This window comes from Physella acuta, unplaced genomic scaffold (assembly GCF_028476545.2).
Source record: "Physella acuta isolate Inbredline_101_S28 unplaced genomic scaffold, ASM2847654v3 ptg000958l, whole genome shotgun sequence".
Lineage (NCBI taxonomy): Eukaryota > Metazoa > Mollusca > Gastropoda > Physidae > Physella > Physella acuta.
In genome coordinates this window covers 539998-565561 of record NW_026732475.1, presented here as the reverse complement: position 1 = coordinate 565561, position 25564 = coordinate 539998, and the positions used below count along the sequence as shown (strand labels likewise).

Sequence of the window (25564 nt, the reverse complement as noted above, 5' to 3'; positions counted from 1 at the left end):
GGGGGGTGACACCAAGGCAAAAATAGCAAAGTATATAGAGAAAAACTTGAGGTGGGGGTGCAAATCGAAAGTTTGAGGGGGGGGTGCAAATCGAAAACTTGAGGGGGGGGGGGGGGCTGCAAATCGAAAGTTTGAGGGGGGGGGTGCAAATCGAAAATTAAATTTGAAAGTTTATCCCAGGGAAGGGTCGCTACGCCTCTGGGGGGTGACACCATTAAGTGCCGCACCGGGTGACACCCGACCTCGCTACGTCACTGGTTCTACGACAGTGATCTACTGATGGTCCATAGAAAGTAGAGTCTATATACAGTAGTCTAGATAAAGTAGCCAATATAGTCTATATAATAAAGTAAGCTAGATCAAGTAGCAAATATCGAGTCTATATAGAGTCCATTTAAAGACCTTAAGACGTTCCGAATTCACCAAGATATCAAGATGCCCCAAATCCACCAAGACCTAAAAAACCCTCAGACCAAATTGAACCAAAAGACGCCACTCATCCGGTCACTGAGCCGAATTGTGTACCGTGTTGCTAGTGTGTAACGTGTGTAGCTAGTGTGTAACTACCTACCTCATTAGGCTCCCAATGCCAGATATCAAAGGTCGGCTGTTTAAGATAGTCGACCGTCTCTTGTGATAATGTGTACTAAACACCAACAAAAAAAAAACAAAATCCGTCAATTAAACCAGCTCAAGGGAGATCAACGGCCTAGCAGGTAAAGGGACATCACTTAGTTCGGTTGGGGGATTACTCTTAAGGGTGGGTTGTCTCGAGGTTTTAAGGGGATAGCCTCGCAACCCAAACCTTCAGATAAATGAGTTCGTTCTAGAAAACATCACCCCTGAGGTTGTGGGGACTGAAAATATCAATGGGAGGGCGGGGAGAGGGAGGGGAGAGGGAAAGATTGGGAGACAAAGAGGTATTGAAAGCAGTGTCTCTTCCAGACTTTTCTCTCCGGGGGGGGGGGGGGGGGGGGAGGGGGGCACTTGATATTTTCGGGGGGGGGGGGGGGGGCGGACAACCATTTCCGGGGGGAGGGGCGGACACTGGTAAAAGTATATGTTTTCTATATCAATTCCATTTCGTTCAAGGGGGAGGTAGAAGAGATGCCTGAAAGAAACTCTGATTGAAAGCGAGAGAGAGAGAGAGAGAGAGAGAGAGAGAGAGAGAGAGAGAGAGAGAGAGAGAGAGATAGAGAGAACAAAAAATATAGAAAGTCACCCTCTTTAAGTTTTTTAACTTCATTTTTGAAAAGCCTGGTTGTGAATGGAGCAAGTATGTTCATTTTGAAGTTCGATAGCGTTAATCATTACGATAATTAATTAATATTAACATCAAAAGTTATAGATCTATCTTGTAAGGGACGATACTTAAAATATTAATTTTACTATGAAATAAAAAAAAAATCAAAGTTTATAGAACATGTAACAACACAACAAATTTCATAAATTAGTACATATTGATTAAAGGAGATATAAGGAGTGGATGAGAGAATTAATTTACATGGGCTATATACAGTTACATGTAACATCAAATTTGATATAAGATTCTACAACCATTCAAGCTGATCAAATGATTGAATGGATGAACTATATGTGAAATCGATACAAATAAAAATAAATGTACGACAGTTAAAAGAGAAAGGCAATAAGCGAGATAGAATAAAGATGTAATGTTTTAGAAGGGTGGGGCGGGGAAGGGGGTGGAAAAAATTGAAAGATAAATTTGATTAGAGAGATAGAGCACAAAGATTGAGATCGTTTGGATTCAAGCGGTGGGGGAGGGGGGTAGCTTGATGTGTGAGGGGCTGGGTGGGGGATAGGCAATGGGGGGTTGGGTGATGGACGGATGGTAGGCAAGAGGGCGTTGAGAAATAGGCGGATGGAAGTAGAGAGAGATGGGGGAATGCTGGACGAGTGGATGGTAGGCAAGCCATTGGGAAAAAATAGAATATAGGCAATAGATGGTGATGGATGTAGAGATGGACTGTAGGCAATGAATGGAAAGAAAAAAATGCAAGAAAATCAATTAATGTTAAAAAAGTTACGTAAAGTAAAGCCATGCTAATTAAGATCAGGACACTAGAAAAGCTAATAGGATAATCTAATTTACACGACTCTTAGGATCTCATGCAATAAATATGTGTATACGTAAACACATCTATCACAACAACAGCATACATTCTTCAATCGTCATTAGGCCGACAAGACTTTAATCAAAACACCAAACACAATACTGAAAGCGACACAGGCAACGTAGCAACAACATATTAGGTGACGTCAAGTTTTAATTAATTAATAATCCGCTAATGGCAACGCTAATGCAAATCAGGTAATTTGATTAGGCGAATGTTCAGGTAATGCGTGGAGGATCTATTTATACGTATGCCATCGTTGAGAGATATTAGTAATTAATTAATTAATTAAAATTCGCGTCTTAGTTAATTGTTAGGTACAACATCGCGAGTTAATTTTAATTACATTGTATGTGCTGTTATGTAATGCCGTTAAAGGTTACAAGGTAGTGGCGTATCTAGGGTTATTGGTGGGGGTGAGGGTAAGGTGGGCTACAATATTCGTGTACAAAACACAACAACCCTATATCAACCACACAACTCTGAACCAACCACACAACAACCCTGTACCAACCACACAACAACCCTGTACCAACCACACAACAACCCTGTACCAACCACACAACAACCCTCTACCAACCACACAACAACCCTGTACCAACCACACAACAACCCTGAACCAACCACACAACAACCATGTACCAACCACACAACAACCCTGTACCAACCACACAACAACCCTGTACCAACCACACAACAACCCTGTACCAACCACACAACAACCCTGTACCAACCACACAACAACCCTGAACCAACCACACAACAACCCTGTACCAACCACTTAACAAACCCTGTACCAACCACACAACAACCCTGAACCAGCCACACAACAACAATGTACCAACCACACATCAACCCTAGATATTCCAAACCATGGCGATTTGACCACAATCCCCCACACAACTACCCCCACACATCCTCACATTTACCACACAACTATACGCTCCGATAAACATTAATCCTCACACATCTGCAAGCTAATCACCACACGCCCCCCCCCCCCCCCCAAACACTCAACCCACCCTTAAAATAAAATGATAATTATCGCCCCTCCACCAGGGATAACGAGACAGCGAGACCAGGAAGGGTTGGCAAGGGTTGGCCAGGAGCGTCCTAATTGGCAACCCTTCACGCTAGAATTGCCAGGTTTCCCACCCAAGTACCACAGAGAGGAGATATCTATTTTTAGCTAGCAACCCCCCACCCCCACCCCAATCAATATCTAGTGTTGACCCAAGAACCTTGTACTTTAAGACAGAGGATAAACACTTTAAAACTTGGGAGTCATTTAATTAGCGGCACGGGGGCTAGTGTCTAATTAGCTAATTAATTTGTTAGACACACGAAGAGCTCATACAATACTAAATCATGCATGGAAACTGAAAACTTGGATACGAGCAATAAAATAATTGAAAAAATACACACACACACACACAAACATATATATATATATATATATATATATATATATATATATATATATATATATATATATATATATATATATATATAGGTTCGTTGGAGATTAGGTAACAAATCAGTAAAAATACAACAAGAGTAGTTTAGCTTTGGTTTGCTATTATTTAAGTTGAAAACTGTGATTCGTCGATGTTTTTGTTAAGGTTAGGTTCGTGGGGAGGGTTATTGTTTAGAACCGTTGCTGAACGGTATGTTATGAAATTAAAGTTTCTGAAGAATTAAGGAATTTATTCCTGAATTATTCTTAAGAAAGCTGCCAAAAAAAATCCATACCTAGATCTATTCTACTGTGGCGTGAATAAGCAAAGAAAAACAAAACTAAAACACAGTGCGATGTGCACAGATACCGATGACGTCATCAGACACGTACCTTTGGGTAATTTGGGACGTCTCTTTTGAGGCTGATTTTCGTCTCGTCGGAAATGGGCGTGCTACAAAACGATTGGTTGGTGGTAATTGAGGTCAAAGGTCAATGCGTATCTTCGCTAATTACCGGAGTTTATAACATTCAAGTTTTAATGGTCGGGGGTTAATGAGGGTAACCTCAGGATTAAGGTCAAAATTTTATTACAATTAATTACAATTAATTCAACAAAATGCTAATCGTGTTTTTGAGAGTAAATATGTATTTGTTATGGGGCTTTAATACTAAATATGCAGTACCACTGAGATGTTAGCATTGAAAAAATAAATAAATAAATAAAATCAAAACAAATATTTTAAAGCAAAAGCTAAGCCATTCTTTAACCAAAACCAACGCTAATTGTTAGGGATCTCCTTGAAAAAAAACCCCAACTTTGATAGTTGACACGTGGTTAGAAAATTATTATTAAACTGGAATGGGGATGTGGGTTAGTCAGCGATTGATCTAAAGCCATGGCCTTGATTGGGTGTAATTAATTAGTGTGGAAGTTAGGATCTGCTGCTACCGAAACCCTGACCAAAAGCCTGACAGCTGACATACCAGCTAAATCTATGACGGCAATAAATAAGAACCCACACAATAGAAAAGTTTTTAGAGTATACGAATAGACATTGCTCAACACACTGTGTATAATTTATGGACATCAAAGACTGAAAGTGTGTTAATTTTTTCTGTAAGTATTTTTTTGTTTGGGTTGAAAAAGTGTAACTATAACATTTTAATAGGGGGGGGGCATGGGGGTGTGGTGTTTTGTGACAAGTCGTGGTGATAATCCGTATGAGAAAAACTATCGGCTAAATTGTGCGACGTTGTTGATAGAACATGGTAATTAATGCAACTATTTAAAACAAGACTTTCTCTATACTTCGTATATACGAGAAAGTAAAAATTTAAATGCAAAAAAAAAAAAAGAAAGAAAATAATCGTGTGGGACTCATAAATGTATTTTTTTTTACATCAGCAGCCAACGTCTAGATAGCCACCATTACGATGGCCAACTATTAATACGGCCATTGTGCTGGTCGGATGGTGCTGTGGCCCTTGTGGTGGCCAAATTTTTATGTGGCCACAATAATTAAAATGGCGATAACTATTTAAGGCCTATTTACATTTTTAAACATATACTGTTTGAGATTTTTAATTTTGTACCTTTAAAATTTTAAAACGCGGTTTTATTATGAATAATTAAACTAATTAGGTTAAAAAGAAAGCTGTTTCTATTGAACCATTTTAAAACTATAAACTACAAAGTCAAAAATTTAATTTATCGTAACTCATGATTTTAAAAAAAAGCGAATTCTATAAAAGTATAAATCAAAATATGAATTTTTCTAGACAACAAAACAAAACACCAAAGCAGATGATAAAAACAAAAGATAAAAGAGAAGTCCGATTTTTTTTAGGTTAAAATATTAAAAAAAAATAAAACGATTTTTCAAACTTAAACACAGGAAGTCGACAAAATCCTTATTCAACATCTTTCATTTTAATTTTAGCAACCTTTTTTTTTTGTAAAAACCTTTTCCCCCCAAATCCACAGAAGTGCATGAAACATTTTTAAAAACAAAAGTTAATTTAAAAAAAAATTCAATCTTTGACTTAAATTGTTTCTTTTCTTCTCTGAACTTTAAGCTGTTAATCAATTTATAAAGAGAGGTCTAAGATTGAATTAAAATTTCTTTTTAAAGAGATGTCCAATCGCGTAATGTCTGTAGACCTACTAGAGGACTTCTCAATTATAATATTTTGAAATGCATCAAGCGCAAGCGTGCAGTGTCTATGCGAAAGAAGCTTTTACTATTAGCAGGAGGATGCATTGTTTAAAGCAGACAAAATAAGCTGTGCATGGCTTTAAAAATGGATGGTCTTCGAGAAAATGAAATGTACTGTTTCTTGTTATACAATAAGTGATTAATTAAAACATATTTTTTAAAAACTTTAAATAATTATGTAAGATTTCATTTTATTGAGAGAAAAAATAAAGTTAACCACGTAAATCTATTCAGGAAATTTAACATTAATTTATAATTTTATATTTAACACACTTTTTTTTCCAGTTTTTAAAGTATTTTTAACGGCCAATTAACTTGAATAATAATAATTTTATGAAGTAACTTTTTAATTATTTATTAGAAATATTCTTTATAATTCAATATAATTAGCTTTGTTAATTAAATCTATAAAATTTTGTATCAAAATACAATTTAGATGCAAGTTAACGCGAGCCATATTTTGAAGCCGTGCACAAGCAGGATGTAGATTTTTGACAGGGCGAGTTGCGCATGTCATGACCTCTAACCTTAGGATAGGAGGGAATGTCTCGTTTCAGACTTATCTTCCTTTCGTCGCTTAGGGAACTAAAAAAATGATCGCAAGAGCCACTGGTCAGTATAGGCCTAGGGATGTGCAATGATGAGATAAAAATAGAATTATAAAAAAAGTTACAATGATAAAAACTTAAAATAAAATAAAACAGTTAAAAAACATCCAGTGTTTAACAAAATAAAATAAAATGTAAACATAAAATTCTAAATAACCACGATATTTTAGCAAAAACTAAAACATGAAAAATAACGTGTGAAAAAAATTAAAATATTTTTGTGGATAAATGAAATATCTACATTAAAAAAAAACTAGAAGGCTGACAACGCAATTAATAACATAACAGACTAAAATAAACCTAATTAGAAATGGTATTAGGCTTAAAATCACGTTCCTATTTATCAATTGGTTCGTGGGTTTAACTACAAATTTGTTGAAGTTTTAAAGTTTAAACATTTCGGTTAAATTGAAACAGTTGACTTAAATTTCCGTCCGGATCTGAACATTAAACATATAATCCTATTTAATGACCGGTTCTTATTTCATTTTTTGAAAAAAAAAATTCTTTGAATGTGAAAACATCGTTCTATTTCTTAATAATCGTTTTACACAATAAGTTATTTTAAATTTACATATAGCAACCAGATCTATACGTATATTCAGATATTTAGGATTTATATTTTAAATATTTTTCAGATTTGATAAACTTGCTTTTGAATGCTCAATTTAAAAAAAAAATTGAATGCATCAGAAAGTAAATGTTTTTTTTAAAAATAGGAATAAGCCTCTAGTAAAATCAATAATGAAAAATCTAAAGCATTAGCCAACAATTAACATAAGAAATAAAATTGCTAATCTAAAAACGAAACAAAAAAAATAAAACTGAAGGTAACTGAGTACAATCTAAAACTAAGAAATCTGATTGGTTGAAAAAACTAAACTGAGAAATATGATTGGTTGAAACTAAACGGAGAAATCTGATTGGCTGAAACTAAAATGTGGTCAAAAACTCACTCGTCCCCCTCATGGCTGAGATATCAAAATCAGATAATGAGTTTAATTACAATTAGTTCGACATCAAGCTTAATTAAGTCTAAAACTCAACCTCCTATATAATTTACTGTTGGCACGAATCGTAGTGCCTTCGTTGCAAAAGGGAGAAAACCAACTCCAAACCTCCGCGATTAGAAATTTAAAAAAAAAAAACTTTTTTTTTCAATTTTCCAATCTGTTTTATTCAGCAGACGACAAAAGAAAATGATAGCTCCACCTAGCGGATGAATGTCGTGTCTGTGTGCTAGTCCAAACATGCTGACCTCACGACCCTGTCCATGTTTAAGGTGACATTTTTTTTTTCTTATGGTTGACAAAAAAAATTTAACGAGAAAATCGGAAATTTAATTTTCTACTCCCCCCCCCCCACCTCATCACGTTTTTTTTTGTTGTTAGCGACGAGTTTAATTTGAATAGAAATTTGTGTCTCGGAGATATCTTTCTTTCAGGGCCAGTCAACGTGAGGATGGAAATTGAAGTCAAAGAACTAGAAAAATCTATGAAACATTTTTTTTTGTATATATATATATATATATATATATATATATATATATATATATATATATATATATATATATATATATATATATATATATATATATACATATATATATGTATACATATATATATATATATACGTATATATATATATGTATATATATATATATATATATATATATATATACATATATACATATATATATATACATATATATATATATGTATATATATATATATATATATATATATATATATATATATATATATATATATATATATATATATATATATATATATATATATATTGATCGCACGTTGGAGTAAAATAGTCGTAACCAATGTTTTAAAAAGCCTGTTTTCCATTTCTTTATTATTGTATTTTATTTTAACCGTGATTTATATGTATTTTTTTAAAATAAAAACTATTATCTGTATTTTAATTTTGATTTTATTAGAAATTTCAATTCGTAATTCAATTTTATTTTATTAAAAACTTTGATAAAAACTTTAATTTGCATTTCAATTTTTTTCTATCACAAACTTGGAGAGATCCTAAACGAGTTATTTTCAACAATTACTTTCAAACAGAACCAATTTAACATGTGAACAATTTGTTTAGTACTTCAGAGTTGATTCATTTTAGCTTTGCCGCGAAAGTTTTTTAAACTTCTAAACAAGGCCGTGATTTAAAAGAGACAAAAATAAATTCAATAAAAAAAATCTGGGCATTTTAGAATTTTATTTTTAAAAGTTGTTTAGTTTTCTATTTAGTTTTTTAATTTCAAAAATGTTTTCCAGTGAACTTTCTGCTCAATTAAAAAAAATTTTTTTAAAACTTACTTTTAAACTTAACTCGTACTTCTGTTCATTTAAAAACTTATTTGAGAATTTGAACATTTTGTTTGTCATGGTGTTATAAAACAGTATTTTAAAAAATATTATAACGTTAGACTTTAAACAAAATAAGCGTCATCTAATTTTGTTCATCAGATATTGTTGTGCTCTGTAGCGTAGGCTTTTATTATGTGTATATATATAATTATAACCCCACCCCAACCCAACCCAACCCTTATTGAACAGCACTCAGCCTATGCCACTGGTACTATCTCTTGTGTGATAATTTCTTTTTCTAGCCTTATGGGAATTACTACAGTTAGCCTCAATCTGACACCATTACATATTGTATGTCACCAAACTACTTCCCCCTCTAACCCCCCCCCCCCCCCGCCGTTTACACATTTAGAGATATCCACCCTCATACTTCTTTCCTTGGCTTAGCTTATGCTTTCTCACAAATCTTATGGGGTGAAAAGTTTAACTCTTAGTTAGCCATGGATGAAAATCTATCTTATTATTAGACGTAATACATGTTTTACTTATGTCATATTCATTATGTATCATTATAGATTTTAGCCAATTTACTATAACAATACTTGTGTTACTAGTTGTCAAAGAATTGTATAAAAGCTGGTTATCACTAAACATACCTTAATCTATTGAAATCAACATAATCCACTAACATACCTTAATCTATTGAAATCAACATAATCCACGATCATACCTTAATCTATTGAAATCAACATAATCCATTAACATACCTTAATCTATTGAAATCAACATAATCCACTAACATACCTTAATCTATTGAAATCAACATAATCCACTAACATACCTTAATCTATTGAAATCAACATAATCCACTAACATACCTTAGTCTATTGAAATCAACATAATCCACTGATATACCTTAATCTATTGAAATCAACATAATCCACTGACATACCTTAATCTATTGAAATCAACATACTTCTTTTGTGCGTTCCATAGCTGGTCTCGAATATAAGAGATCTCTGACTTGCATTTCTCGATCTCTACAGCCTTAAGGCCCTCGACTGGAACAAGAAATAGAATTGTGAGGGAAAGTTAACTTTTTTTTTAATACTTTAAGGGGGGTCTAGTAGTCAAAATCAAATTTTGTTTTCAATGATGAAATAAATGGTTTTATTATATATTAATAACTTCAAGTACCTTATAGTACACAAAAATGTACTTATTGGAGCAAATTTAAGACTTTTAGTACTTTGATGAAGGTTATCAGGGTCGAAACGATCAATTTTTACATATATGGTAGAATGTAAAAAACACATTACCTACTAATGCCAAAGCAAAACAAATTTGTATATGCATAGAACTCATTGCCATGAATTAGTTGTTAGAACGAAATTGTGATATCTTTAAAAATAAATTTTTATTGAATTTTTTAAAATTCATGTATTATTTATTCACGCTTTTCGTGATGAAATATTCTTTTAAAAAATTATAACTTGTTTGTTATATTAAAATCAGCAAAATTGCTCTAAGACATAATAGAAAAACATAATAGAAATACACTGTGGAAATTTGAAGTGATTCTGACAGACACATCTTAAGTTATATCCATTCCTAAGACACTACTGCCTTAAAATTGACAAAATGGAGAAACGGCAAAATTAAAGTTTAATGACAAAATATTTTATTATATACATATGTCTATAGCCAAATCAATGCAAGAAATTGATAAAAAATCCAATTTAAAAAAAATATAATTAAAAAACAAAGCAGCCTAGAAAATAAATGTTTAAAAAAAAATATTACAGCAATGACACTCCACACACCCAAAAAAAAAAAAAAAAAAAAAAAAAAAAATCTAAAAATTTCCTGCACTATAGCTTTTACCCCCCTCAGAATTAAAAAACTGCTGCTCTACAATCAGCCTTGCATTTACTATCTGCTTTCTTCTTCTCTTTGCCTCTATTCCCTCCTTCTTTTCAGCTTTGCTAACCCGAAGAATGTCTCGTTTTTTTCCCTTCTTCAAAGTTACACCTCCAACTTTGCAGCCAATGTTCTCAAGGAATTGGTGGAGACCGACACTCCCTGAATTAAATTCAGCAATTGACAATGCTGTGCCCACTTCCACTCTTTTTTTCGACACAAAGATGTGTTTTGGTATCCTCGCCCAAATCTTTGCGTGGATGCTTTCATTAGCATTCTGCGTCATGCCAGATAAGCAGCGTTCAAGCAAACTGTCAGAGGTGAGCCTCTCATATATGGGCTTTACCTTCTCAGCCACAACCTCTGACAGAAAGCAGCTGCTTTTACCTGCGTGTGAAGGGGGTGTTTGCCCTAGAGCCATGGCTCTCTGCCAAAAGCACCAAGACTGAACTCCTGTGGGACAGTCATGATGGTTGGGCACTTCGTCAGAGGAAGCTGCATGGTAGAAGCTCATGAAGATTTTTTTCCTCAGTTCTTCTACATTTGAACATTTACTCGCTACTGCCTTCTTGTAATACCTCTGGAGAAGGTTCATCTTTGCCTGTAAATTGAGGAATATTTTTAAAAATTAAAATATGTTTACAAAATAAATTGTCACTTTAGCAAGGAACATAAAATTGAAAATCCTGACAATATTTGAAAAGGGTACTAACTTGTGTTAGGCTTCCAGCTTTCCGTCCACCTATCGTCCTACCATTCTTTGCTTCTGCAGCCACTAGGTTTCTTAGTGCCGTTCCTAACCTCTTGGACACGTGATTGGTGCACTCCTCTTTTGTTATAGGCACATCATAGGGTGACAGAGACAGAAGCTCGTTGTACGTCTTGCAGTCTCCGTCACTTACAAATTTAGTGTACCGTAGGCCATTGTCCTGGGAGCGTTTCCACATAGTCTTGGCCGCTTCAGCTTCCATCAGACCAGAGGATCCTGTGTGGTTGATGTTGCAGTCTGCCTTATGATCTTCATACCACTCTTGGTAGGCAGCAAGGCTTTCACTCTTCTTAGTGCGGCCTGTTGTAGAACACAGCTGAAAAAAAAAGAATTTGGTCTCTGTAAGCAAAAACAGTTCATACGTCTTTTTAGGAAATAATTTTAACTAGTGGATGCCTAATAATTACACTTACCGGGCAGTGTGTGGACATCACATGAAAATCAACTGCTAATCCAGTAGTGGTTTCTATTACAACTCCTAGTCCATGCTTGGATGTATGGCCTCTCTTATGCCATGTACCGTCAAAGCTTACAGTCAGGTCGAGTGTGTCTGCACCCCCTGAGCCATACTTCTTTTTCACAGTGTGAATGGCATCTGCCTTGACCTTCTCTGCAAACACTAGGTTTTTAGCATGAATGTCGTTTAGATGGGCAGTGTAGGTCTTACATTCCATGGAGTCCATTCCCATGGCCTCGCAGAAAGCATTCATTCCAGCATATCCAACTCCTACATTCAAAAATGAAGCTACCAGCCGCCTGTTGATCTCATAATGCTTGCTCTCTGATAGTGTCTTGGATGTTGCAGTGCTGGCATGAAGCATTTTACATTTAGAGCATGCAACCCGTAGCATCAACACAGAGCCAGCTCTCTTCTCACACGACAGTACAAGCTTTTCAAAGCAGACATTGCAGCTTAGCTCACTAAATAGGTTACCCAGATTGCTAAGGTCAACCAAGGCATAAGTTGACAGTGTGTCGTTTGTAGGCACTTCAACGTCAGGTTTCTCTTGTGATGAAGAAGCAGCAAAGTTAAGCTTACGCTTTGATGCAGATTCTTTTACAGGAATAACAGTGTCTTGGCTGCTGGTTCCTGGAGATTCAACTGGAACTGCAAGTGCATCATGCTGCATCTGTACTTTCTTTGCAAGCTTGGCAGCCCTTGCTTTGGCTAAGCCAGCTTTCTTAGAACGGGTGGTGTGTTTGGCTCTTTGAGTAGCAACTTGTTTGCTGGGTGCCATTTTACTGGAAAAAAAATTATGATAAAGTTTAGGAGTCAATCAACATTAGATTATTACTGATGAAAAATTAAAATTTATCTAGAAAACCTATAGATTAGATCTAGATATCACAATGCTGCATTGAGACAGCTAATGTAGATCTAGACTGATCTAGAAGTAGACTCTAGCTAGATTCTAGATCTAAATCTAGTCTATCTACTGTATCTAGATCTAGATTCTAATAATATAGATCTACTGACTGTACTGACTACAGCTAAGCTTAGACCTAGATCTAGATCTCTAGATCTAAATCTAGTTGTCAAATAAATCTAGATATTAGATAATCTAGAATATATCGTTATCTCTTAGATTCTAAATTTAAAAAATGATTGTTTCTAGACTCTAGATCTAGAATCTAGTCTAGATCTAGTAACTAGCCCAACTCTAGCAGTACTCTAGCAGTAGTACTCTAGCGTCTAAAGTAGACTAGATCTAGAGACACCAGACATCTAGATCTAGAATCTAGATCTAATATCAATATTCTACTATTCTAGACTAAAAGATCTAAATAAAAATAACAATTTTTCAAAAAATTTACCTTGCAATTGTTTGAAACAAACAAAAAATTGAGCAAAGCTTGAAAAATGAGTAGTTTGAACAGCGTGCGCAGATATCAATCGATAAGATAAGATGGCGGCGTAAGTAAACCAACGCGATGCATGACGGTCCGTAGTTAACCAACCGATGGCCTCATTTTCTAAGAATAGTGTATTTATTTATAACTGACCAATGATAGTACAGATTTTATAAAGTTAGACAAACTAGGGGGCTAGTGACGTATTTCAAATTATTTGTGCTCTTTCTTAGGCACATCTATTTTTAGCAAAATAGGTCAGCAAGATGGTCGCTTGGATTTGCTTCAAAACGATACCTTACACGGCTTATTAGCAATTATAGGAATAATGTTGCATGGTCGTAACTATGGCCGATTTTGCAACTTTCGCAGTTCGTTGAAATTCTATCCTAGACACATGTTATTCTAACTCAATTTTAGTAATAATTGCATCATATTTTTGATTATTCAATAGGGGAAATGTGTTTAGAAGAGGTTGATTTATAAAAATATGTTTTTATTAAAAAACTGAGTTTTTATGAAAAAATCATCATTTTTGAAGAAAGTTGACTACAGGTCCCCCCTTAATTTTCAATTTTTTTTTTTTTTTTTTAAAGAAATAAAGTTTGTAGAGAGATCAAATGGAGAAAATCTATTAAAACAAGTAGGCCTACATAAAAAATTCATTGAAGAATTAGGTGGAAGGAGCACCTTACGTTTGAAACGTTTTCTTAATGAATAAATATACCGACTAAATATTTACAGGTCTGATTGTATAGACTATACGTTTTCAAAATAAATAAATACATAATGGCTAAATTTTCCATGGCTTAATATAGGTAATACAAAAATTTAATAATTACAGGAGAAAAGAAACTATAAACAACACTTTTTACAATCAGGTTACAATGAGGAATGTTAGGTTGTGTCTTGTTAGTTATTGTTACTTCCCTTGTATTTTATACAACGTAGTTATATCCCTTGAGCGTGTAGTATGTGTGCGTTTGACAGTAATTGTAAACAAGAAGTAGCACTCTACAGGCTTAATAAAGTGTTAAAGTAAACTTTATAGCGTCTACTGTTGTATTGTAAGTACAAGGAGTTGGGTAATGTAGCGTTGAGAGGTTTGTGATTTCTACATCAACAAAATATAATACATCTTGTGACTGAACTTGTCCAGTTTCGTCACCCAAATTAGAACGGGGTGGAGTAGCGGTGAGGAGGGTAGGTTGGGGGTTGGGGGTGGGGCGGTCTGACTAGAGTCGTCTTGTGTAAACAGATATATACACACACACACGTACACACATGCACTTATACGCACACATATACAAGAATAAAGTATACACGTATATATCCTTTCTATGCTGCACATCTTTTCGCCCCCACTCATTAAAAAAAACTAGTTCTCTCAGCTACCTGTTTTTTGTTGTTGGTTTTTTTTTTTACACTTAAATCAACTTTCATTAAAAAAAACCATTAAAGTTAAAGAAGCGTCTTTCAAAGATTTCCTTTCCATATTTCTATTAGCTTTTGAAAAGGGTGTTTTTTTTAAAAGTCTGGTGAAAGAAATATTTAATAACTAAATTCTTTTTTGTCTGATAAAAGAAATGTTTAATAAATAATTTCGTTTTAGTCTGGTAAAAGAAGTGTTTAAAAAACTAATTTTCTTTCACAGCAGACAAACTAACGAGTACTAAAATTACGCCTAATTACGAGGAAATTGTTGATCATTGGGACCTATGGCACTTTGTTTGCGAACACCGTTACCATGGCGACGCGAAACTCCATCGACGACAAGATAATGGCTACCGGAAGTACTAATCATAATGGCGGGCCAGAGGTCACGCCACGAAAACACGGAGAGAGCTTGTAATTAACCTCCCCTTTTGGGCACTCCGGTAATTTCCGGAGTTATTACTGTCATACTTTCACCTTCAAAACCTCCATTCTCCTGACTCCATTCCCAGCCTCCATTTTAAGCCCCCAATCTAAGCCCCCATTTTAAGTCTCTAATTAAGCCCCCAATCTAAGCCCCCCATTTTAAGTCTCTAATTAAGCCCCCAATATAAGCCTCCATTTTAAGTCTCTAATTAAGCCCCCAATCTAAGCCCCCCATTTTAAGTCTCTAATTAAGCCCCCAATCTAAGCCTCCATTTTAAGTCTCTAATTAAGCCCCCAATCTAAGCCTCCATTTTAAGTCTCTAATTAAGCCCCCAATCTAAGCCTCCATTTGAAGTCTCTAATTAAGCCCCCAATCTAAACCTCAATTTTAAGTCTCTAATTAAGCCCCCAATATAAGCCTCTACTCAAAGCCCTCGTTGTATGTTGAGGTTTATTGAATTTTTCTTCTCTCCCTCCCACACCCACACTCTCCCCACACCACACTCTCCCCACACCACACTCTCCCCACACCCACATTCTCCCCACACTCACACACTCCCCACACCCACACTCTCCCCACACCCACACTCTCCCCACACTCACACTCTCCCCACACCCACACTCTCCCCACACCCACACTCTCCCCACACCCACACACTCCCCACACATTTTCATGCTGCCAGTAGATGTCACCTCACAAAACAGTCGGCGTAGTTTAGACAGACAAAGTCTGTTTCCACAGACAAACAAGCACTGTAATAAAAAAAAAAACAACAACACAAAAACAAACCTTTCGTTTTTTTGTCAAATTAAACTTGACCGCTGACTGTTTTGACAGATGGAATTGAAGTCAGTTGTGACAGTCTTTTAAGGGAGATTGGCAGGTGCGAGTCTGTTTTCTGAGTCTGTTTTTAGAGTCTGTTTTGTTTTAGTCTGTTTTTTGAGTCTGTTTTTTTCAGTCTGTTTTTTGAGTCTGTTTTTTGAGTCTGTTTTTTGAGTCTGTTTTTTTTTCAGTCTGTTTTCGGACAACTCGGACCACGCCCACAAAAATATTTTCAAATTGCTTCGTTTGTCATTTTAAAACAACTTAGTTTAGACAAGGTTCAAAGTACAATCAACACTGGCAAGTTAAAAAAAAATCTCCTTTAAACTCAGTAAATGAGTAACTACTATAGTTTTTTTTTTCTTTTCCATATTAGTTCTACTGTAATGTGAGAGTAGGTTAGAATTAGATGAACAAAAGCTTTGACTGTATGTGGAACTAGATTAACCCTCGACTAGGATGTTTCTAGAACCTCTGGAATAAAAAAGTGAAAACACGCTATCGTGTTAGCGAGATTTGAACTCAGGTCGCGTAAGATTAAATACATCGGTGTCACAATAAGTTAAAAACATGTAAGGGCGTTAACTCTCACCTCAGTGATTTCCCCTGGAGGCGAGAGTAAAGTCCCTTGATCGGCCTGTGACCCATCACTAACACGACACATCCCCCCCCCCCCCCCCCACCTTCCAAACGTTTTCAAATCGTTGTTTGCCCTCATTAGGTGATTGATCTGTCATTCATTAGCCGGTGATTAGAACATTATTAATGACTGAACGATCTTCGATTTTTCCCCACCGGTAGAATAACAACAACAACAACCCTTTCAGCGGGTTGATGCCCAGGTTAAGCACCGGGTTGTGCAATGTGTACTTGGTTGTGTGGGGTCAATGTGGGTGTTGTTTGCTGGGGTTAGAAAAATCTGGTTAGACCTAACCCAACCATACAAATGTACCAGTTTTAAATGCTACTGAAGTCTGTTTGAATGTTGACGTAGCTCCTCCCACATTTCGAGTCACGTGATAAATAATTTTTTTGTGTTTTTTCAAAATTAATTATTTACAAAGGGAGACGACAACAATGGTAAAACACTGAAAGTTGTATAAAATAATGGGGAAACACTGAAAGTTGTATAAAATAATGGTAAAACACTGAAAGTTGTATAAAATACGGGGAAACAATGAAAGTTGTATACGATCACAATAAGAAATTACGACCTCAAAGAAAACATAAAAATGATAAAGTAATTAAACAAAGAACAAGTTCTCGCCAATACTGACCACACAGATAATAGATGAAACACAAGGAGGGGGAGGGGGAAGTGGACGGACGTAGAACTGTTGGCCTAAAATAGAAATGTCCAACACATACTGTCATAGAACTGTCAAACACATATTGTCATACAACTGTCCAATTGTCATACAACTGTCCAACACATATTGTCATACAACTGTCCAACACATATTGTCATACAACTGTCCAACACATATTATCATACAACTGTCCAACATATATTGTCATACAACTGTCCAACACATATTTTCATACAACTGTCCAACACATATTGTCATACAACTGTCCAACACATATTGTCATACAACTGTCCAACACATATGGTCATACAACTGTCAATAACATTGTCATACAACTGCCCAACACATATTGTCATACCACTGTCCAACACATATTGTCATAGAACTTTCCAACACATATTGTCATACAACTGTCCAACACATATTGTCATACAACTGTCCAACACATATTGTCATACAACTGTCCAACACATATTGTCATACAACTTTCCAACACATATGGTCATACAACTGTCCAACACATATTGTCATACAACTGTCCAACACATATTGTCATACAACTGTCCAACACATATTGTCATACCACTGTCCAACACATATTGTCATAGAACTTTCCAACACATATTGTCATACAACTGTCCAACACATATTATCATACAACTGTCCAACACATATTGTCATACAACTGTCCAACACATATTGTCATACAACTGTCAATAACATTGTCATACAACTGCCCAACACATATTGTCATACAACTGTCAAACACATATTGTCATACAACTGTCAATAACATTATCATACAACTGTCCAACACATATTGTCATACAACTGTCCAACACATATTGTCATACAACTGTCCAACACATATTGTCATACAACTGTCCAACACATATTGTCATACAACTGTCAATAACATTGTCATACAACTGCCCAACACATATTGTCATACCACTGTCCAACACATATTGTCATACAACTGTCTTACATACATCGCCACATATTCAGTACATTTTCTTTAAAAAAAAACCTAATGAAATTTTTCCTTCCATACCCTATATTTCCGGTACATCCGCCCCTCCCCCCCCCCACCCCCAGCCTACGTGACCAAGTACCGCTGGAATCTTCCAGAAAGACCATCCGGTTCACGGAGTTGGAAGTAATCGGTTATTTTTTTTTATTAGCTTAAAAAGTAGGTCAGCTCGTTAACAAACTTGATTTCACAGTATCGATTCCGCTTCACGATCCGATAAGTACGCGTTAAGAAGAATCGATTACGGCCCGTTAACAAGATCGGGATAGCTGGGGATAAACAAACATGTTAACTAGGGGGTGGGCAAGGGGTGGGAGATCTTACATGGGGCTTTTTTATGGCGCATTGGTGAGTGAAATGTAATTAGTTTATTATATATATATATATATATATATATATATATATATATATATATATATATATATGTATATGTATATAGGCCTATATATATATATATATATATATATATATATATATATATATATATATATATATATATATATATATATATATATATATATATATATATATATATATATAGGCCTATATATATGCGTGTGTGTATGCGTGTAATATATACGTACACAGTTTGAATATCACATCATGTTAAAAAGGAATGTCCAAGCAAGTCTCACTGAACATTACTGAACCACCTACAATTAGTTGTTGATCTAGTATATGTAGGCGTTGTCTAATATGTACCACATATACCACATAGATCCAGATCTAGTTTTCAAGCCCACGCTTTAAATATTTTCCATTGAGAAGGTTAAAGCCCCCAGTCATATGCGTATGTGCGTATGGGTTCAAATGTACTTCACTATGCTTTTAGTAAAAAAAAATTGTTCTAAGCAAAATCAATGTCGCGTTAGTTTAGCCCTAGTATTGGTTCAATGCCATTTGATGCGTGGATCGGCTTTTTATTTTGTCTATCGCATGCACGGAAATACGCCCGTGGGAACTGAGATTTTCTTTTTATAAACTTTAGACTGTACTGGATGGGACGAAGTTTGCCAAGAGATGTAGGCTAATAGTAAGCTACCCTTGAGGATGTGGGTGTGTAGGGGTGGGGAGGGGGGTGGTGGTAGAGATGGTTAGGGGGGGGAGAAGGAATGAAGATACAATACTTTGTGTTGTATAAGAATTTTTTTGGATTATTAAGATGGAAACAAATGCTAGAAGAATGCTAAAGCGGAAATTGTGACAGGCAAAGGTTGAGATTGGCGGGAGAAGACAGGGGTATAAAGTTTGGATAGACCGACTAGATTTTAGAGACAAAATATTTATTTTAAGACCGTGGGGACTGGACAGATAGGACATCTACAAGAGGACAAAATTAGAGATGACAAAACAAGAACGCGAAATATTGATGTGGAGAGTAAGATTTTGATTTCATTAATAAAAGTACACTTTTGCACAAGAGGAAGTAGAGTTCGTTTGTTTTTCTGACCTCGGTATATGAGATGACATGGCCAGCAAAATGTCCAGCCGTCTTTACTTGCCCAGAGGGAGGAATGTAAGAGACAGAGAGGGAGGGATGATAAAACACACGGAGGGGACAAGAGGGACTTACTTTCTGATGATAGAACACACGGAGGGGACAAGAGGGACTTACTTTCTGATGATAGAACACTAGGAGGGGACAAGAGGGACTTACTTTCTGATGATAGAACACACGGAGGGGACAAGAGGGACTTACTTTCTGATGATAGAACACACGGAGGGGACGAGAGGGACTTACTTTCTGATGATAGAACACTAGGAGGGGACAAGAGGGACTTACTTTCTGATGATAGAACACTAGGAGGGGACAAGAGGGACTTACTTTCTGATGATAGAACACTAGGAGGGGACAAGAGGGACTTACTTTCTGATGATAGAACATACGGAGGGGACGAGAGGGACTTACTTTCTGATGATAGAACACACGGAGGGGACGAGAGGGACTTACTTTCTGATGATAGAACACTAGGAGGGGACAAGAGGGACTTACTTTCTGATGATAGAACACACGGAGGGGACGAGAGGGACTTACTTTCTGATGATAGAACACTAGGAGGGGACAAGAGGGACTTACTTTCTGATGATAGAACACACGGAGGGGACGAGAGGGACTTACTTTCTGATGATAGAACACACGGAGGGGACAAGAGGGACTTACTTTCTGATGATAGAACACACGGAGGGGACAAGAGGGACTTACTTTCTGATGATAGAACACACGGAGGGGACGAGAGGGACTTACTTTCTGATGATAGAACACACGGAGGGGACAAGAGGGACTTACTTTCTGATGATAGAACACACGGAGGGGACAAGAGGGACTTACTTTCTGATGATAGAACACTAGGAGGGGACAAGAGGGACTTACTTTCTGATGATAGAACACACGGAGGGGACAAGAGGGACTTACTTTCTGATGATAGAACACACGGAGGGGACAAGAGGGACTTACTTTCTGATGATAGAACACACGGAGGGGACAAGAGGGACTTACTTTCTGATGATAGAACATACGGAGGGGACAAGAGGGACTTACTTTCTGATGATAGAACACACGGAGGGGACGAGAGGGACTTACTTTCTGATGATAGAACACTAGGAGGGGACAAGAGGGACTTACTTTCTGATGATAGAACACACGGAGGGGGGGGGGGACTTACTTTCTATCCTTTTCTCCAACATGTTGATTCGATGGTTCAGATGGCTCTTTGTTTCCTCCATTTTGAATACTCTGAAACGACAACATATCCCATACATTTTCATATCCCATACATGTCCATATCCCATACATGTTCATATCCCTTACATCTTCATATACCATACAACTTCATATTCCATACATCTTCATATCCCAAACGTTCATATCCCATACATGTTCATATCTAATACATGTTCACAGAGGCGTAGCGAGGGGGGTGCGGACCGCACCGGGTGACAACATTTAGGGGGGTGACACCAAGGCAAAAAATTGTAAAATATATAGAGAACAATTTGAGGGGGAGGGGGTGCAAATCGAAAGTTTGAGGGGGGTGCAAATCGAAAATTGAAAGTTTGTCCCCGGGAAGAGTCGCTACGCCTCTGATGGGGGTGACACCATTAAGTGCCGCACCGGGTGACACCCGACCTCGCTACGCCACTGCATGTTCACATCCCATACGTGTTAATTTCCCATACATTCCATATATGTTCATATCCCATACTTGTTCTTATCCCATATCTTCATATTCCATTCATTTTCATATTCCATACATGTTCATATCGCATACATGTTCAAATCCCATTCATGTTTATATCCCATTAAGCTCATTTCCCATATATATTCATATCCCACAAAGCACCATTTGCCATAAATTACTATATCCCACATACGTGCTTACACCGTCATAATGTATTTGCTTTTCTTTAAACTTATTGCGTTAGTTTTTATAATGTTTTTTTTTTATTGTGTCACTGTTTTTAAATAGAATTGGACGAAAACGTAAAGTCATTTCATCTTTACGACCCAGACGTACATATAAAATCATTGCCATGTCATGACATACTAGACGTCACGTCACACGTCAAACCATACGTCATACAACCGCCAGGGAAAGAAATAAACATAACTTTATAACCAACTATTAAAGTGATCGACTTTGAGCTGTTTATGTCTCACGTAGCTTAAACAACGCACGTTCGCTTCACACGAACATAGTAAAACAATCGAAATCGAAATGGTGAAGTTTTTTTTAGGACTTTTGACACATTCCTGAGTTAGAAAAACACAGTTTGTGTAACCTCGTCTGTATGTCTGTATGAGTGTGTGTCTGTCTGTGTGTATGTGTGTATGTGTGTCTGTATGTCTGTGTGTGTATCTGTGTGTGTCTGTTGTGTGTCTGTGTGTCTGTATCTGTAGGTCTGTGTGTCTGTGTGTTTGTCTCTCTGTGTGTGTCTGTATCTGTAGGTCTGTGTGTGTGTGTGTGTCTGTGAATATTTGTGTGCTCACACGATAATGTGAGTACCGTTTCAGTTAGGCAGTTGAAATTTCATATTTAAGTGGGAAACGTTTTTTTTAAATATTTGCATTGTTTTTAAAAGAGTGTCGTAAAACATGTTACACATTTGAAATAATGTGTATAGAAATTGTGTTAATTTATACGGAGAACACCCACATGAGTTTGATAAGGGGAGGGGTGGGTGGGGTTGTTGTGTAGTGTTGAGTATTTTAAATATATGGTGAGCGCTGAGAACGAGGGACGGTGGGAGCATGAACAGCGGAGTACAAATTCGAGAAGAGATGATACGGGGGGTGGGGTGGAAATGTAATATCATTGTGAAATGACTTTTAATTCTTCTAACGGATAAAAAAAAAGTTGTGTTTTAATTCATTACACTTTCAAAACGTAGCCCATTTTAGGTGTTGATGTGTTACGTCACAGAAATCACACCACCGATTTAAATGTAACGAGACAGTCCACACATTTTTACATGAACAAGACATGGACGAGACATGACTAGACATACATGGACGAGACATGAACAAGACATGGACAAGACATGGACGAGACAGACGAGACATGGACGAGACATGAACAAGACATGGACGAGACATGGACGAGACATGGACGAGACGTGGGCGAGACTTGGACGAGACATGGACCGGACATGGACCACGCATAGACGAAAATGGACGAGAGGTGGACAAGACAGACACGAGACACTGACGATATTTAAAGATACTTGAACGAGACATCGACGAGGCATCTGCGAGATATGGACGAGACTTAAGCTAGACATGGACGAGATATGAGCGAGACAGACATGGACAAGACAGACACGAGACATCTGCGAGATATGGACGAGACCTAAACGAGACTTGAACGAGACAATGGGCACGAAATGGAAGAGAAATCAGTGAGGCATTTTAAGTTTAAAAAAAAAATTATGGCAGGATTCTTTAGTCACATCTGAACAAGCTGAAACAGGATTAAATCATGATTAAATCATGATTGTATGAGGATTATATCATGATTATATGTGTATACTCACGATCGACCCTCTTCTCTAAGCTATCAATGCGTGCCATTAGAGAGAGTTTCATTTCTTGCATATTGGCCACCCTGAAAGATAGGGATCGTGAAAGATAGGGGTCGTGATAGATAGGGATCGGGATAGATAGGGGTCGTGATTGATAGGGGTCGTGAAAGATAGGGGTCGTGATAGATAGGGATCGTGTAAGATAGGGATCGTGAAAGATAGGGGTCGTGAAAGATAGGGGTCGTGATAGATAGGGGTCGTGATAGATAGGGGTCGTGAAAGATAGGGGTCGTGAAAGATAGGGGTCGTGATAGATAGGGATCGTGATAGACAGGGATCGTGAAAGATAGGGATCGTAAAAGATAGGGATCGTGATAACCAGGGGTCATGCGCATGGGAATAGTAAAGAACAATGATATATAAGGGGGGGAGGCGCAAAATTGATAGTTGACCCGGGCTACGCCTCTGACTGATCAATGTCTTAGTTTATATTCAAAAGGGATTTCAAGCGATCACAAAAAGCACACTATGAAATTAAGACAAAGTGATAATGTAGTATAGGTAACACAACTGTATCAAGAAACAGAATGATAGTGAAGTGTATGGGGTAAGGAAATATCAGGGTTACGATACATATTGTAGTGGTGATGTGGTGCGGAGGGTAAACATTGGGAGAGTTAAAGATGGGGATAGGTTAGAGTTGATGAAATGTTTTTATACGGTGTAGACAGTTAAGTTGGTCTAAGGTTGAGATGGCTGGTGCGTGGTGAGGTGGTTTCGTGTGATGAGGTGGGTAGGGTGATGAGTGGGTTAGGTTGGGGTGGTGAGATGAGTTGGGGTGGTGAGGTGGGTTGGGGTGGTGAGGTGGGTTGGGGTGGTGAGGTGGGTTGGGGTGATGAGGTGGGTTGGGGTGGTGAGGTGGGTTGGGTTGGGGTGGGTTGGGTTGGGTGGTGAGGTGGGTTGGGGTGATGAGGTGGGTTGGGGTGATGAGGTGGGTTGGGGTGATGAGGTGGGTTGGGGTGGTGAGGTGGGTTGGGGTGGTGAGGTGGGTTGGGGTGATGAGGTGGGTTGGTGTGATGAGGTGGGTTGGGGTGGTGAGGTGGGTTGGGGTGGGTTGGCGTGGTGAGGTGGGTTGATCTGATTAGGATGGTTGGGGTGATGATGATAAAATCTATGTTTCTGAAACAAACCGGAAACCGAGATGGGTGAGACAACACCAAACGGAACAAAACTCAATTACAGCAATATAAATAAATGTTCTCTTTTTCAATTTTACACAAACCCGGAAATCATACTCTACCCAACCCCGCCCCCTCCCCTACTCCAAGTACACAGGAAGAGCGATAAAAAATGAGATGGAACTATCAGAGTTAGATCCCTTGCCAAAACCAACACCGGAAGTGGCCAAGACGTGTTATAGATTATTTGTGTGCCTGGGGATTCGAACCCAAGTTGTAATCATACACTGAGTAGGTGGGAGTACGGAAACGCCCACCGGAAACCTAAAACAAAACGGAAATAATCCACGTCAAATTATAATGTCCAATATACCCAGCTATTCGGTTCTTTCCGTGTAGAAAAGTTTCGCTTTTTTATTTGTCTTACTAGAACGCAGTGCAAAAATGTAGTTCAAAGTCTAAACAGCTTTTGAAGCTATTTCTTCAAAAGCCCAATGTAAAATATTATTTTTATTAATACAACCAATACTTCAATTATATAACTGTTACTATGGTTACCATTAAATGATTTAAAACCGGCAACATAGTAAGAGTTAGTGTTAGGGTCAGGGTTAAATTTTTTAGGTTTAGGGTGAAGTTTTTTTTAAAAAGACTTTCTCACACATGGCCACAGTAAAGATGTTGTGAAGTCAGCATCGTCTGGAGGTTTCCAGAAAAAGAAAATGTCAAGACCGTTTCTTAGAGTGCCGGAGGGCTAAATGACCTTCAACCTTTGATACGTGGGGCAAAGGTCAGGGACCTAGGTATAAAATCGTGGCCAACTCATCTCGTGAAATACTCGATGTTTGAAATGAAATCACGTGGTGTCTGCATGCCTGTATAAGGGCGACATTTTTAAAACAGTGGTTCCTAATCTGGGTTCGATCGAACCCCACGGGTTCGGTGAGTTAATCTCAGGAGTTCGACGGAGTTAAAGACAAACACCCGACCCATGTAATTCACGATTGGATTTTGTTAGTGCGGACGATAGAACTATTAAAGGATTCGATGAATGCG

The 25564-nt window shown here is 37.1% G+C and overlaps 1 protein-coding gene across 6 annotated transcripts in view; it reads right to left on the bottom strand.

Moving 5' to 3' along the window:
• Positions 1–25564, bottom strand: part of LOC131953835 (high affinity cGMP-specific 3',5'-cyclic phosphodiesterase 9A-like) — a 99664-nt gene that overhangs the window by 19561 nt on the left and 54539 nt on the right. The window contains exons 6-10 of one of the 6 annotated variants that reach the window (XM_059317210.1): positions 20975–21045; positions 9698–9806; positions 7375–7389; positions 6338–6434; positions 572–646 (exon numbers count right to left, since the gene is read on the bottom strand). In XM_059317210.1, coding sequence (XP_059173193.1) covers positions 572–646; positions 6338–6434; positions 7375–7389; positions 9698–9806; positions 20975–21045 — 367 coding nt within the window. Of the gene's footprint in view, positions 1–571; positions 647–3984; positions 4046–6337; positions 6435–7374; positions 7390–9697; positions 9807–20974; positions 21046–25564 lie in introns of all 6 variants that reach the window. The other 5 variants (XM_059317211.1, XM_059317214.1, XM_059317213.1 and 2 more) reach the window with 5 other exon arrangements.